Source organism: Saccostrea cucullata, unplaced genomic scaffold, assembly GCF_032062105.1.
Source record: "Saccostrea cucullata isolate Sc308-1 unplaced genomic scaffold, CSIRO_AGI_Scuc_v1 ctg1959, whole genome shotgun sequence".
In the NCBI taxonomy this organism is placed as follows: domain Eukaryota; kingdom Metazoa; phylum Mollusca; class Bivalvia; order Ostreida; family Ostreidae; genus Saccostrea; species Saccostrea cuccullata.
Genome location: NW_026919096.1, coordinates 10,001 through 26,878, shown reverse-complemented (window position 1 = coordinate 26,878; position 16,878 = coordinate 10,001). Strand labels below are relative to the sequence as shown.

General features: G+C 35.7%; 1 protein-coding gene across 1 annotated transcript in view; it reads left to right on the top strand.

Moving 5' to 3' along the window:
* The window catches only part of LOC134279208 (vacuolar protein sorting-associated protein 16 homolog), a gene marked incomplete at its 5' end in the record, with an annotated part of 131,782 nt that extends 115,364 nt beyond the window's left edge, over nucleotides 1-16,418 (top strand). The window contains 2 exons of the mRNA XM_062761559.1: nucleotides 3,990-4,087; nucleotides 16,316-16,418. Coding sequence (XP_062617543.1) covers nucleotides 3,990-4,087; nucleotides 16,316-16,405 — 188 coding nt within the window. The remainder of the gene's footprint in view (nucleotides 1-3,989; nucleotides 4,088-16,315) is intronic.
* Between the last annotated feature and the right edge of the window lie 460 nt (nucleotides 16,419-16,878).

Sequence of the window (16,878 nt, the reverse complement as noted above, 5' to 3'; positions counted from 1 at the left end):
GTTTATTTAAAACTTAGATAAACACATATTTTAAAAAGTGAGGTCAAGGTCAAAGGAAAATTCAAGGTCAAAATAAGTTGATGTATTAATACCTCTCAGCAGTATGAATCAGCATATGGAGTTTGATAAATATATCTTGAATTGTTTATTCAAAACTGATCTAGATATTAATTTTAGAAAAGTGAGGTCAAGGTCACAGGAAAGGTCAAGGTAAAAAAGAGTGAAGCATTGTAAAGCTTACATCAGTATGTATCATCATGTGAAGACAGATGGAAGGGTGGAGGACGGACATAACAAAACTATACATGTATTCCTAATCATGGTGTGGCATAAAAAACTTGAATCTACATTATATGAGGATGTTTCCATCTATCAAGATTATACAAGCAAATTCAAAGAATTGTGGTCCTCTGCTTTCTGTGTTTTAGTGAATGGGATGCCATAATTTATGGCAGATTGTGTGTCAAATGTGCACCCCTATCATATATCAATTTTTGAAAATTGGGTCAAAGGGGAAAAATCATAGCATGCTCTCAAAACATTTTGTTGCAGGTAATGTACATGTCAAATATGAAAGTCCTATCTCTTTTGATTCAAAAGTTATATATACAATATAATATTTTTGAAAAGTTTTCCAGGTCAAGGTCACAGAGTCAGAAGTCATGATATATTTAGAAAAGTCTTTTCACATGTAATAAACATGTATAATTTGAATGCCCTTTCTTTTCTCTTTCAAAATGATCAATTTAAAATGTTATGTTTTGGAAAGTAGGTAAAACTTAAAGGTCAAGGTCTTACTTGGGTTAAAAAATCATAGTATATTTAGAAAGTTTTGTGGTAATGTACATGTGAAATATGAAAGCACTATCTCTTATTATTCAAAAGTTATGACCAAGGTTAAATTTATTGTGACAGATGCACATACTAGCTGTCAATAAGATGGACAGACTGACAGACAAATGAGATTTAATGTCCCCTCCCTTTCCCCAAAATGGGGGACAATAATGCCCTTTCTGTTCTTGAGAAGAAGATTTATGATGGAAAAAATCTCCTGCATATTTCTTAACGCAAATCAATACTGTGTTTTCATGGCATTTTGTTTGTTGTTAAACATCCCTCTCAGGAATTTTTCACTCATATGGAGACACCACCACTTGAAAAATAATGAGGACAAATTAGATTTGAGGTCAACATTCATTTTTGGAGTTTTCAACCATTAAGACGTAAAGAAATATTAACTCGATCCTTCCCCTCACCCCTTCGCAGACCCCTGTTTGTTCATGTATGCAAACTACCGGTACTACTTGTTTTTACATTTAAAAAAAATGTTTATACAAATAGTTTAATGTGGTCCATCTCTGAATGATTTTCATTCCTAATTCTAGGAACATAGGTTGACACAAATTCATGAATAAAAATGTCAAGTAATCTTATCATTGATGCACTTTTATTTAATTTTATGCAGTCATATTCAAACTGTGAACATTTCCAGCTCATTAGGAGAGTGGGGATGACCTCTAGGGGTTCATAACCTTTATACCATTAAATTTACATAACATAATAACACAAGTAACAAAATTATGTATAGTCAAATGAAAAAAGTTTCCTACTATTTAGGAGTCACATGATCATTTGTCAATAAAAATGACTTTGGATGCCAGTGTCCCTCCACCCTAGAAAACAGACCCAACCATAACTTTTTTTTTTTTTTTTTTTGCTTCTCAGGAAATTCTGGTCTGGAACCCCCCACCCCCCCCCCCCCCCCCCACCTCCCTCCCAGAAAAAAAATTTCGGATCTTGTAACTGAATGTAACGTTGATAACGGGGGATAACTCTTCAGAATGTGAAATTCGTCTATTGTAGCATCGGATGACCTTTGATCCTTTAAACTTGAACCTAACTGTTTGCATTTCAGACTATTTTACCCAAATCTATACCAAAACTTGTACTTACCGATTGTCATTATTTAGGCCTTTTCATCTTCATGAAATATAATCCAGTTAAAACACAAAATGAAATAATTCCTACTGACATATATGCAATGATGCACATTAGTAGCCTACTGCATGTGCAGTGAAATCTAAAATGATAATGCCAATGGTAAAACTAGTACTTAAGTTGGGTACGTGACGCAAGCCCAATGTGATGCAGGTGTTCAGATACATGTATAGTGCAAGAACAAATTGAAAATTATCATTTACAAAAGATGTTTTATTTTAACTTTGCCATCTAGGCCTATTTCCAAAAACAGGCAAATAAGGTGTGTTTGTGTGTGTGTGTTGATGGGAGAGGAGTGCGGGTTGACTAAATTGATTGTGTATATGGCAGCTTTCAAGAAGTTTCTGCCTAATCAAATATAAATAAACTTTGCACATTTTGAAAAAATTCATCAAAAACGCTTTACACTAATTTGAATAATATTATTTTTTGTTAATCTATCTTAGAAAATAGATTTTAAAAGTTCCAATTACGTACAAGTAGAATTTTTAGCGAGGATTTAATTTTGGCATTATTAGCGAGGGTGCTGACATCGCTAAAATTGAATACCGCTGAAAATTAATTGCTTATTATTTGTAAAAGCTTCTTGAATTAGCATTTTAAAATCGCTAAAATTACTTCTCGCTAAAAATAAAATACCAGATTTTAGGTAGAAATCGCTAAATTTGCGTTTCGCTAAAATTTCCACTTATACAGTGTGTGCCAAAAATTTATACACCCCCCCCCCTTTATCAAACCTAATTTACATTATTAATTTAATTCTGTTGTTTTATTTCCAACTGGTAATCAATTATGAATATGAAATAAAAATAAGATGGAGTCCCATGGGTCACATGGTCACTAGCTGCAAATCTGTAGCATTATGGTTTTATATATTAGTCTTTGACCATAAAGCTACAGATCCTGTAATGCAAAAAAGGTGCAATTTACGGCGCAATATTTTTTGCGCACTTCTGGGGAGAATTTCTCCACTTTCCAGCATCGGTTAATTTACTACTTTTCACTCCCTAATTCTAGGCACATTGTTTAACTAATCTGTATATTTTATCCATCTCCAATCCTTTCATAGTCGTCTCTACACGTGATAAACTCGCTTGATTAAAATTATTTGTTAGATTGCTGAAAATTCACATCAAGCGAGTTTATTGCCTGTAGAGATGACTATAAATGGCTGGGGGGTGGACAAAATATACATATTGGCTACAGAATGTGTCTAAAATTAGGGAGTGAAAGGTAGTTGATTGACCAATGCTAGAAAGTGGAGAAAAAGTGCGCAAAAAATATTGCGCCGTAAATTGCACCTTTTTTGCATATGGGGATCTGTAGCGTTATATGGTCAAAGACAAATATATAAAACCATAACGCTGCAGATCTGCCGCTACATGGTCACCTGAGCATATTATGCTCAATTTGATGAATACATGTATTATGTAAATTATTGAATTATATTGACTTTTTCCTTGGTAAAGCTCAATATGAAGAAGTGTGCATTTAGAGGCAAACACCTTAGTGCGGGTATTACTGTCTCATGACAGCATCTAGTTCAATTTGAAATTCATCAGAATTAATTAATTAAATTTCCTATTGCATTGGAATATGTACATGTAATGTTTTGACGGTGCAACTATTGTGGGGTGAACACGGTTGTTTAAAGGCAGAGATTTTTTACTGGGTGGTAAGGGAGGGGCTTATTCTCCACAGGTGTGAATGCCTTTGAGCATATTATGGCTATATTTAAGAGTATCAGGTACTTATTGGCTTAGATTCATCAAACTTTGTCAGTTGATGCATCTCTTCGTTCTCGATGAATGTAGACCAGTTCATAGGTCTATCAGATTAATGCTCTGTATAACTAAAATCTAAGTAAAATTTTTTTTTATTTTTACTTTTTTTTTCTAATGTGCATTAAGTGTCGTCATGGTAAAAAAAAATGTTGATGTATGCTCTTAACACATTTTGTAAAAAATTTCAGATTTTTTCGTGTTTTGTAGTTTACACCGTGTTACTGAGGTTAAAAGAGTCTATGAATCAAGGAGAATTCTTCATGTCTATAAGGAGCATGCCAATAGCCTATGCATTGTTTATTCAGGTGAGTAAAGTAAGAAAAGGGGAATTACTTGTATTCAAAGATACTTGTATTATTTGTTTAAAGATTACAGATGACTCTCGATCTCTCGAAATTCAAGGAACCGCAATAAAAGTTCAAGAGACTGAGGGTTTAAGAGATAGAAAGTAAATAAAATCCAAATTTTTCAGTTCTGATCATCGATGTTCTACTAATATAGATACCGGAAGTATATGTAAATAAAGTCATTGCACATTTTCAATCGTATTTTACAGGTAATTCACCTGATTTCAACAACAATGATTGTATTTCGAATAAATGAAATGAATTCCTCAAGTCTCATCCTTGAGAGATGAATTTCTTGTGCAATATTTGCCTTTCTTGGATTATGTAGACTCTAATTAAAGTTTATAGACTATTGAAACATATTTTAACGAACGTCTATAAATTATTTTCTAAAAATTATCATCTCGGATTCAAGTCCAAATAAGTTGTGAATTTGTTTATAATTTACCTATAATAACCAATTAATTTTGTCAACACATGGACGACTTTCAGATGTCGTCTATGTAAACATCCAATTAACACCTCCATGTTAGCCCCAGTTGTTCACCGTTTTCCAGGTAAGTCCAGGCTGCATCAATTTTAACTTGATTGGGGTGTATACAAGCGCAATCAAAACTTCGAGAGATAGAGAGTAAAAAATGAATGAAATATGCATAATGGGACCCAGGTCTTGGTTCAAGAGATAGAGAGTTTCGAGAGATAGAAGTTCGAGAGATCAGGAGTAAATTTGATTAATTATATAGAGGAAAAAACGGGAACGGAGGTTTACTTCAAGAGATCGAAAACTTCGAGAGATCTGAGTTCGAGCAATCAAGAGTCACCTGTACTTGTTTTCAAAGATAAAGTTATACAGGCTTTAATTATGGATGGGGCTATGGCTTTAATTTTTAAAGGCATATTCCTTGTGACAAGAGCTTTCTCTGGGTAACTCTAAATTTGACCTCTTAACCTCAGCCATTACTTTTGAAAAATGTGTTCTAGGGCTTTCATACATCACCTATGTATTCATTGTTACAAGACATTTCAATGGATATAAATATGAGGGTTGTCCTGTAAAATCGTGGACAAGTTGTCTTGTGTGAAAAATAATGATCACTGCGTTTTGAACTTTTCACTATGTCCATTTTTTAGCTCACCTCGACGAAGTTGAGATGAGCTTATGATATACCCCCCGGCGTCGGTGTCGGCGTCCCAGTTAAAGTTTTAGGAGCAGGTCTATTCCCAAGTAAATATAAACTCTAACTGGACCAAACTTGCATGGATGATGCATCTAGGGATGGACACTACCAGACTTGCTTCGGATGCTGGATGTGACCTACATTTTCCAGAAGCAAGTTTTTGGAGCAGGTCCATTCCCAATTAACTATAAGCCCTACCCGGACCAAACTTGCATGGATGATGCATCTAGGGATGGACACTACCAGACTTGCTTCGGGTGCTGTATGTGACCTACATTTTCCAGATTAGTGACTAGGATATTCCCAAGTAATTAAAAGCCCTACTCGGACCAAACTTGCATGGATGATGCATTTAAGGATGGATGATGGAAAGTTGCTTTGGATGTTGAATCTGACTTGTATTTTCCAAACAATTGATGAGGTTAAATTTTTGGAACTGGTCACTCCCCAATGAATTTTAAGACCTATTTAAACAGAACTTGCTTGAATACTGTTGTCAGAATAAATGCTAACTGTTAAGGAAATATGATGTGAGATTTGCATTACCTAAATTGATAACATTTGTCGAGGTGAGCTTCGTAATCTTTGATTACCTATGTTTGTGTGTTGAGTTTAACACTTTCCCATTTTGAATGCTTGGGAAACTGCCAAATATCAACCAAATGCCTTGAAATTTTTAAAAAGACGCCAAAATAGATTGTAGAATCAAATTAGGATCTTTTTACCCCATTGTTATGTATATAAAACTTTAATTTCAAATTAATACTTGTGTATTCTTTAATAAAATCTTGACTTTTTGTCCGTACGCCGTAGGGCCTTACCCTGTGCACATTCAAGCATAATAAAATCTTTATTTTTGTCTATATTTTATCAAAAATTATTTTTTATGCATTTTAGATATGATTGATGAACATTCACTGAAAATATCAGCTCTGTGAGCCCATTATTTTTTTAGAAAAATGCTTTGTCTACGATTTTACTGGACAACCTTTGTACTTTTAGGTCACCTGAGTAACTCAGGTGACCTATTGCTATCTGTTTTCGTCCGTCGTCGTGCATCGTGTGTTAACATTTGAACATTTTCAGCTTCTTCTCTGAAACCACTGAACCAATTTCAACCAAATTTGGTATACAGCATTTATGGGTGAAGGGGAACAAAAATATTGAATTTCATGGTCCCCGCCCCCCTGGGGCCTGAGGGGTTGGGCCAAAACCACAAAAATTATTGCAATCTTTAAAAATCTTCTTCTTTACTCCTGGACATCAAGCAGGCAAACTGTTGGCATGAATGTAATGACAATTGAGTCCTCTACCAAAACTGTGAAATTCATGGCCCCAGGGACAGGTGTTCTAGTGCTAGGGCGGGGCTATATATATTACATGGTGAAAATGCATTATTTCTTTGAAAATCTTCTTCTCAGCTCATGGGTAGTAAATGAACTAACTAAGTACATAGTTATGATGAGCAAGAGTGCCTCTTCCAGATTTGTGAATTTTATGGCCCCAGGATCAGGGGTTCTGGTGTTAGGGCGGGGCTCTATTGATTATATAGTGAAAATACATTAAATCTTTGTAAATTTTCTTCTCTGCTCCTAGGTATTAAATAAACTAACTAATACCCCATTCATACGACGTGATTTGCATACCTTAGTATATTTTAACTCATATGTAAATTTACTCACATGTGCAATTTTTGTGGTATGAACTGATTTGCTAACATGCAAATTCTGCACAGTTGAGTAAATTTACACCTGGTCAGGACTACATACATGTCGCAAATTTTTAGTTCATGTGTGTAAATTTTGTTGTATGAACATATAGCAAATTTACTTACGTATAAACCTATTATTGCATAAACCTCCATTTTAATTTGGTTGTGTATGCATTACTACGTGTAAAGTATCAGTCTGTAAACATTGCGGTTAGAAAGCAAAAAATGGATTTTTTATGGTCATCCTTGCTGGACTTCAACGACAGCTGAAAGTAAATTGAGTTTCGATAAGGATACTGCTCTAAAGTCTTAAAGCATACGCTAGGTTTTACTAGCATAGTACTTTCCACAAATGGCTTTTTAACTCTGAAAACAATTAAGGATCCATAACCTCCAGTCTCCTCTGAGATAAATATGAATTGCAAAAATGTGCGCATCTTGCACCTTTTCTGGCAAACCTATATTTTTGCCTCTAAATTATAAAGATATAGATGTGGTTGCACAAACTTACACCCTGTTTGAAGCATTAGAAGTCATCGACTACCCCCCCCCCCCCCCCCCCCCACCCCCACCTCACTCTGTGATTCGGTCATGACCTCTGACCCTCTAAGAAATTCATTTTCTCTTCAATATCACATGGCTTCGAGGGTGACATACCAGAATATTTGCCCCTCGGTGACTGGAAAGCCCTGGTGTGTTATGTCACCCTCTGCCTTCGGCATCGGGTGACATAACACTCCAGGGCTTTCCTGTCACCTCGGGGCAAATATTCTGGTATGTCACCCTCGAAGCCATGTGATATATGTATAATATTATTAGAAAGAATGTTGTAAATTGTAAATAAAGTGAGAGTTCAGACATAGTTTTGATTATGGTGACAAGACAGAATTAACTTCTTAAACACCTGTGTTGGGAAATTATCCCTGTCTGATTTCTCATATAAGATTCATGGTTTTCTTAATTTTTTAGCTCACCTCAACGAAGTTGGGGATCTTATGTAATACCCTTGGTGTCGGTGTCAGTGTCACGGGTTAAGGTTAAGTTTTTTGGAGCAGTTTTCTTTTTAAGTACTTCTATGTCCTATATTGATTAAACATGCATGGAAGATGTTTTTAGTGTGTCTCATTGTACCAGTCAAAATTTCAGATGCTGAAATTTCAGCAAAGGAATCACCAGGTTAATGTTTTGGAGCAGGTTAACATTTTTGGTGACGTTTTTGGTGTAGGTCTCATTTCCGAGTAACTATAAGCCCTATGTTGACCAAACTTGCAAGGATGGTACATCTTAGGATGCACACTACAGTACCGACCAGACCCAACCTGACACCCAAGCAGTCCCAGGGACTGCTTTGGGACCACTCTGGGACTGCTATGGGACTGCTCTTGGACCGCTGTGGGACTGCTATGGGACTGCCCTGGGACTGCTCTAAAAAGCAGACCCAGCAGTCCCAGCTGTCCCTGGGACTGCTTTGTTCACTCATGTGTGAAAGAAGTTCTGAGTGACATGAAAGCTCCGCCCCTTTGTGTATTCTGAATTTGCAGGCTCCCAGTTGTTTTGTTTACTTGCAACAGAGAGAAGTTTAAACTATTAAAAAAGCAAGGATTTCTTACAATCTTTTGATAAGTAGAGATTATTATAGTTAATCAATATTTTCAGAGACTGTATATTTACACAAATGTAGTTAGATTATTTTTTTTAAAAAAGTTATTAAATAAGGAAATCAGGAGAAGATTTTTATCCCTAAAAATAAACTACAGGTTTATGAGAAAAAATATCTACATGTAGGCCTATTTTTTTTTTTAAATGTAAATTAAAATTATTAAAATTATGTGCACTCAAAATTTGCACTGGCACTATTTAAAAATAATCATTATACAGTTAGTTATAAGATTTTTAAATGAAAAACTTCATGTTTTACGAGTACCACGCTAAAAAAGTATTCCATGCAACCCTAAAATAAAGCCTAACAATTTATTAAATGACAATGAAATAAAATTATGCTACCGTTCTTCCATAACTTAAACAATGTGAATAATCATTGGGGAATTTATTAATGAATTACCAGTAGTTTTTAATTTATAAACAACTTATCAAAAGAGAACATTTATTTTATAAATAAAGAGTTGAAAATACCGGGAATTGTGATTTATTTCTTTTTTCTTTTGCTTGTGTTTACATGTACCTGGCAGATTAATGTTTATTAAATGGTATCAACACCCGCGGTTTCAATCGCCTTAGGGCAGAAAATCAGTGCATGTTATTTGAGTATACGTATCAGCGTTTCATTATAAAAATAATTTACTAGTATGCCCATTGATTGTAAAAAAGGAGATAAAAAATCGGAATGGGAGAGAGGGGAGAGATGAAGATAAACACTTCATTTGAATATGAGGAAAAAAGCGACATGTACTTTTATGGTATATGTAATATAATTTAAGGGTCTTTTGGTGTGAAGTATTTGTTAATAAATAAAAAGAAACGAGTTAGTGAATGCACACTTACATAATTAAACTGCGGATTTTTGTCCCACATCGTAAATTAAATCGATTTTAAAATCTACATCATGTAAAAACATAGTAAAACGTTAAAGAACTTTAAAGACATGATAATACACACTTGTATTATTGCACCGAATTATATTTCGATTGAAAAAGACCCCCCAACATTTAGTGCTATGTAATATACATTTTAAGCCAAAAAGTCACTCATTGGTGTAATTCTGCCCAACACGTCTGATATGTAAGAAGAACAGAGTGTTTTAGCTTTAGATTTAATCGTCATAATTATCAAGATACAAAAAGGAAGAAAACACAACACGCTAAATACCATCCTGAAACAGCCACATCAACTGATTGCAATCAAAACATTGGACAGGAAGCTGCTTATCATATGTTGGCAATGTCTCTGTTGTAATGTAGGTCATTAAACATGTTAAAGGTCAGGAAGTGGAAATTTTTCTCTATATATATCGAAGTTTTGTTTATATATATCGAGGTTTTCTTTATATATATCGCATTTCTTTTATATATTAAATAGGGGTTTTCTTTATATATATCGCATTTCCTTTATATATATCTAGGTTTTCTTTATATACAGGTGACTCTCGATGGCTCGAACTCCGATCTCTCGAAGTTCTCTATCTCTCGAAGTAAACCACCGGTCCCGTTTTTTTCTCTATATAACTAAGCAAATTTACTCCTGATCTCTCGAACTTCCAATCTCTCGAAGTTCTCTATCTCTCGAACCAAAATTTTGGTCCCGTTATACTGATTTCATTGTTTTTTACCCTCTATCTCTCGAAGTTTTGATTGCCCATGCAAGCTAATCAAGTGTAAAATTAACGCAGCCTGGACTTACCTGGAAAACAATTAACACCTGGGGCTGGCATGGACGTGTTAATTGGGTGTTTACATAGTTGACACTTTACCTGTGAGACGTTGGAGTGCTGATAGAATTAATTGATTAATTGATTAATTATAAACAAACCGCTTCACAGCTTATTTTGACTTGGCAGAGAGACGATAATTTTGAGAAAATAATTAAGAGACGTGTCAATAAATTTTTCATAAATTATGAATTTTTATTTGATTCTACACAAAGTCATCATGACGACCATTGCACAAGATATCCTATCTCAAGAACTGAATAGTAATACCGAGCAATCTGGTGAAGGACCCGGTCAAGCCGGGGGGATAACCGGATCGGTATCTACTATTCAGCAATCCATTTTACGCCAAGTATCCTCTCAGCGTAGTAACTCCGAGCAATCTAGTGAAGGACCCGGTCAACCCGGGGGGATAGCTAGATCGGGGATTACAACGCCTAATGCTAAGTCTGCATTAGGAGGGAAAGGCGTGAAACGGAAATTAAATGTAAAAACCATCGAAACGAAGTACGAGGCGATCACTGCAGTAGAAAAGGGAGAAAAGTCAAAGACAGCCATTGCCAAAGAATTTGATGTTCCCCTTAACACCCTCTCTACCTGGTTGAAAAATAAAGAAAGCATCATTGATGCGTTTCATCAATTTAATCCCAAAAGAAAAAACACCAAATCCTCTACATTTAACGATGTAGAATCGGCCACGCTGAAATGGTTTAAATCAGCCAGAGACGAAAATGTCCCTATTTCTGGCCCAATGCTAGCCACTAAAGCCGAGGAATTTGCCGGTAAATTAAACATTTCAAATTTCAAGGCATCTAGTGGCTGGCTTGAGAAATTCAAATTTCGCCAGGGCATCTCATTCAAGAGAGTTTGTGGGGAGGAGAAATCGGTTGACTGTCAGTCTGCCGATATGCTCCTCTGGAAAGAAAAGTTGCCATTACTCCTACAGACGTACTCCCCAGACGATATCTACAATGCAGATGAGACCGGCATCTTCTTCAGAATGCTTCCAGACAAGACCCTAGAATTCAAAGACGTCGACTGCCATGGTGGAAAGAAGAACAAAGAACGGCTGACGGCAATGGTCTGCGCCAACATGAGCGGTACAGACAAGCTTCCCCTACTTATCATCGGGAAATCGGCAAACCCAAGATGCTTTAAGCATGTCAAGTCCTTGCCTACAGAATACCATGCCAACAAAAAAGCGTGGATGAAATCCGACATCTTCAAAGAATGGGTGAAGAAGCTGGAGAAGAAGATGAGAAAAAAGAAAAAGAAGATTGCCCTAATTGTTGACAACTGCCCCGCCCACCCAAAGATTCCTGGCCTCCAAGCAGTCGACCTGGTGTTCCTGCCCCCCAACACTACCTCAAAGACTCAACCCATGGACCAAGGCATAATCCAGAGTCTCAAAGTCCAGTACCGGAAACGAGTTCTCCTGCGGTACATCAGCGCTATTGACAAAGGACAGACACCAACTATCAGCGTCCTAGACGCCCTTCATCTCCTCAGCCAGGCATGGGACAACGTTACGCTGTCCACAATTGCCAATTGTTTCCGACATGCTGGATTTGCTGCCCAGAATGACAACGCAACCCCAGATGAAGACGAAGACTTCGACGTAGAAGACAGCATTCCCCTTGCGACTCTAAGAACACACGGCCTAAACCCAGAAATGCTCCAGACATTTACAACTATCGACGATGAGATCGAGACCTGTGCCGACCTAAGTGATGATGACATTGTAGAGGAAATCTTGATGAAGAAAACTACCGACCCCATGGTGGAATCAGAGACATTTGACGATCCAAGTGAGCCTGTAATCCAACCCCCTAACTCAGAGGACTCTGAGGCAGCCGGTGAACTTGTGATGCAGTACCTAATGTGCCGTGAAAACAGTCAAGACTTTGTGCGCCAGATGAGTGTGATTCTTGACATAATACGCAGAGACAATGTTCTTAAGAAGTCAACCCAGCAATCAAGAATTACAACTTTCTTCCAGAAGAAGTAAAGTGACGACATGTGCTTTATAAACTTTGTCAAAATATGTGCTGTGACGTGACTCGTTAAAACATTAGACATTATTTATTACACATGTACAAGTTTTATATGTATTGTTTAAAATGATATGAGAAAAATAAATATCGAAACTTAAAAAGTTTTTTTTCTTAGAAATTAGAGATTAGAAAACATGTACGATCTTTGTGGTGAAATTAAAGCAAATTACCAGGTAAATACGAATTAAAACGTGCCATGACAGCATATTATCAACAGATACTTCCGGTATACATGTATGTAACTGTTTATCATGAAATGAGAACAAATAAGCAACGAAACTTTAAAAGTCATTTTATTTATTCAAAATACGATCTTTGTGGTGAAAATCAAATGAATTACCTGTTAAATACCAATTGAAAACGTGCAATAGTAAATCCAGCATATTCTCAACATATACTTCCGGTAACTATAATAGTAGAACGATGGTGATCGGAACTGAAAATTCCGGAATTAAGTCACTTTCTATCTCTCGAACCCTTCGATCTCTCGAAGTTTTATGCTGGTCCCTTGAACTTCGAGAGATCGAGAGTCACCTGTATATCGCATTTCCTGTATATATAGAGGTTTGCTTTTATACATCGCTTTTCCTTTATATATACAGGTTGGCACTAATGGGCTTCCGTACTTTTGAGTATCCCTATAGAATAAAAATTGGCCATATAATGATGAGATCTATTTAAAGCCAATTCTTACTGGTGGAAAATAATTAATCAGTTTAATTTTCTGTATAAAAAATAAATATGGGAAACAGCATAAATCACAGAAAATAAAGAAATTGAATTATTAATACACCCGATAATTGTGATTAAATGTTCGTGTTCAGTTTAATTTTATACACGTACATATGCAAGCCTTCTTCCTTCAATAAATATTAATTCAATTTGTTTCTATGTGCGTAATGTTCATAAATGACCTTTGCATACATGTAAGGAGTTCTGGCATACTACCCAGAATCAATTTCTATTGCCTTTTATAGTTCCATTGTTTATTGCAAATCTCATTTCTGAGTTAGCTCCGCCCATAAAATTAATAAACCCCGCCCACTGGGACTGCTGGGACTGCTCTCTGGGACCGCTGGGACTGCTGGGACCACTCTGGGACTGCTCTAGGACTGCTTTGTGTCAGGTTGGGTCTGGTCGGTACTGTACCAGGCTTGCTTCGGATGCTGAATCTGACCTACATTTTACGCATGAGTGAACAGGTTTATGTTTTCGGTGCAGGTCTCATTTCTGAGTAACTGTGAGCACTATAGTGACCAAACTTGCATGGATGATACATACAAGGATGCATACTACCAGGCTTGCTTCGGATGCTGAATCTGACCTACATTTTTGGTTGAGTGAACAGGTTAAAGTTTTTGGGACACGTTTCATTTCCAAGGTACTATGAGCCCTACAATGACCAAACTTGCATGGATGGTATATCTAAGGATGCATACTACTAGACTTGCCTTGGATGCTGAATCTGACCTACATTTTACGCATGAGTGAACAGGTTTATGTTTTCAGTGCACTTCTCACTTTCCAAGTAACTATGAGCACTATAGTGACCAAACTTGCATGGATGATACATCTAAGGATGCATGCTACCAGACTTGCTTTGGATGCTGAATCTGACTTACATTTTACGTTCGAGCGAACAGGTTAAAGTTTTTGGTGCAGGTTTCATTTCCAAGTTGCTATGAGCCATATAATGACCAAACTTGCATGGTTGGTACATCTAAGGATGCATACTACTAGACTTGCTTCGGATGCTGAATCTGACGTACATTTTCCGGTTGAGTGAACAGGTTAAAGTTTTTGGTGCAGGTTTCATTTCCAAGTTACTATGAGCCATATAATGACCAAACTTGCATGGATGGTACATCTAAGGGTGCATTCTACTAGGCTTGCTTCAGATGCTGAATTTGACCTACATTTTCTGGATTAGTGAACAGGTTAAAGTTTTTATACCCCCCGCAAACGAAGTTTAGGGGGGGTATATTGGAATTACCATGTCCATCTGTCCATCCGTCCATCTGTCCGTCTGTCTGTAGACGAGATTTTGTCTGGACCATTACTCAGAAACTATTGGAAGAATTTGTCTGAAAATTTGTACACATATTATTCACCATATGAAGGTGTGCACCTGATATTTTCATCTTGATTGGATGATTATTTTGAATTTTACAGGTGTTTTTTTCATTTTTATTTTGTGGTTTTGTGCAGACCATTTCTCAGAAACCTATTGCAAGGATTTATCTGAAAATTTGTACAGTTATTATTCACCATATGAAGGTGTGCACCTGGAATTTTCAACTTTATTTGTTCATTTTTCTGTATTTTACAGGTTTTATTTTTTATTTTAATTGACTTGTTCATTTTGGGCTCATGTATAAGGTTTGAGACATAGAATCTAGAATATCTGTACAAAAATGTGAACTACAGCTTAAAACTACTCATTAAAACAAAAACAAAAAAAGACACATCATCAAGTGTTAAAAACAGTTTTTACATTACATAGAAGATAATGTAAATTCATTTGTCTCTTGGGAATAATGACCGGACATGCATCCAGTTCAAGATAAATTAATGAGTTTGGTGTGGGAAGTTGTTAAGGTTATCTATAATCTCCTGGGAATTTGGCACAAGAATTAAAGATCTCTCTTCTCTATTTCTCTTAATTGTAATTTATTGTCTGTCAAAGCAATTCATTACAGGATGACCAGTTCTTTATTTTCAAAATGAATTTGATATAAAGTTATCAAGATTAATTTGATTTTGTATAATATGATTTTTTTTTTCAACAATCAGTTTGCAGAGTGTCATGACACATAATTGCAATATATTTTTTCAATGCAAAAATAAAAAAAAATGTTATAATGGAATTACATTGTATTAGTATTAATGTTTCATTTGGCTGCACCTTTGTTTCATTCATTAAGAAAGATAATGAGCAATTATATTTCACTGCAAATGTTTGTAAATAAGTTGTGAACACCTGTGAATTGGCACATTCTCTGAAAAACCCAGCGGGGGGTATTTGTCCCAATTGGACAGTTCTAGTTTATACAGGTTTCATTTCCAAGTAACTTTGAGCTCTGTGTTGAGCAAACTTTCATGGATTATAAATCTTAGGATGCACACTAATAGACTTGCTTAGATGGTGAATTCGACATACATTTTCCAGATAATGGACCTTGTAAAAGTTATGGGTGCAGGTCTATTAGTAACCCAGAAACTATAAGGTTTATATAAACCAAACTTGTACAAATGATGCATCAAGGGATGAAAACTCTCAAACTTGCTTCAGATGTTGGATTTTAATTACGTTTTTAGATGAAGAACTAGTTTGAAGGTTTTATATAGGTCTAATTCCAAAATATCAGATCAAAATTGCATTTATAAATGTTGCATTTTTGGATGTACACTTTTTGTTGGTTAATTGTGTGACTTTGCCTTACTTAAAGACAACATTCATTGAGGTTAGCTCTGTAATCTCTGATTACCTATGTTTCTTGTCTATATTGACAAAATAAAATATACTCTTATGTACATAAAATTTCTTGATCAAAATAATAAACAGAATGTAATTTTTAACATCTTTTTAACCCTTTTGTGTATATATAAAAGAAAATGTCAAAAATGCATATCTTGATATGATTAACCAGTTAATCGGTGGGACCGTTTTGCGGTTAACTGATTAGCAATTCTGCAATCGATTGCCATCCCTAATGAAAATGTGTAATCCTCTAGTAAGGAGATTACATAAGTGGACTCCATTCTGTGCTTTTAGATAAAAGAACAGGAGTAAAAAAGGAATTTATTGAATTTAATTGTTCCAATTTCAGTAAAGGAACATATTTGGTTTAATTACAGTACTGTAGACAACAGAACAGGAGGCTATGGAAGATCTCTTCTACCAGGAAGATAACTTTCAGATCTTGGGACTTGCAAGGTCATCAATAGCTTTAGGCAAGATGTAAGTTTTCTACTTCAAGCTGACCATGACTCATATAGATAGGTATATGCCATATAAGTTTTCCAAATAATCTTCAATATCAGGACTGGGGTATACCCTTCACATTCAATTAACACCTTATTGCTTTCTTGTCATGAATACCAGAATGGAATGAATGACACATGTTCATGTTAGTTTTCTTCTTTACATTATCTTGGTTAAAGTTTTATTAGCTCTTCTTAGCCAAAGGCTCAAAGAGCTAATGCCATGGCCATTTGTGTTCTGCACATATACTTTTTAGAATATGGACCATACCTGAAGAACCCATTAGCCAATCATTGTCAAATTTGTCACAGGGTATCCTTGACCCAAGGTCTCCCATTTAAACTAAAAGTAGGGTTGTGACCCTTAAGCAAGGGAAGATGATTAGGTAAATACTGTATAAGCAAAAAATTTAGCGAGGATTTAATTTTGGCATTAT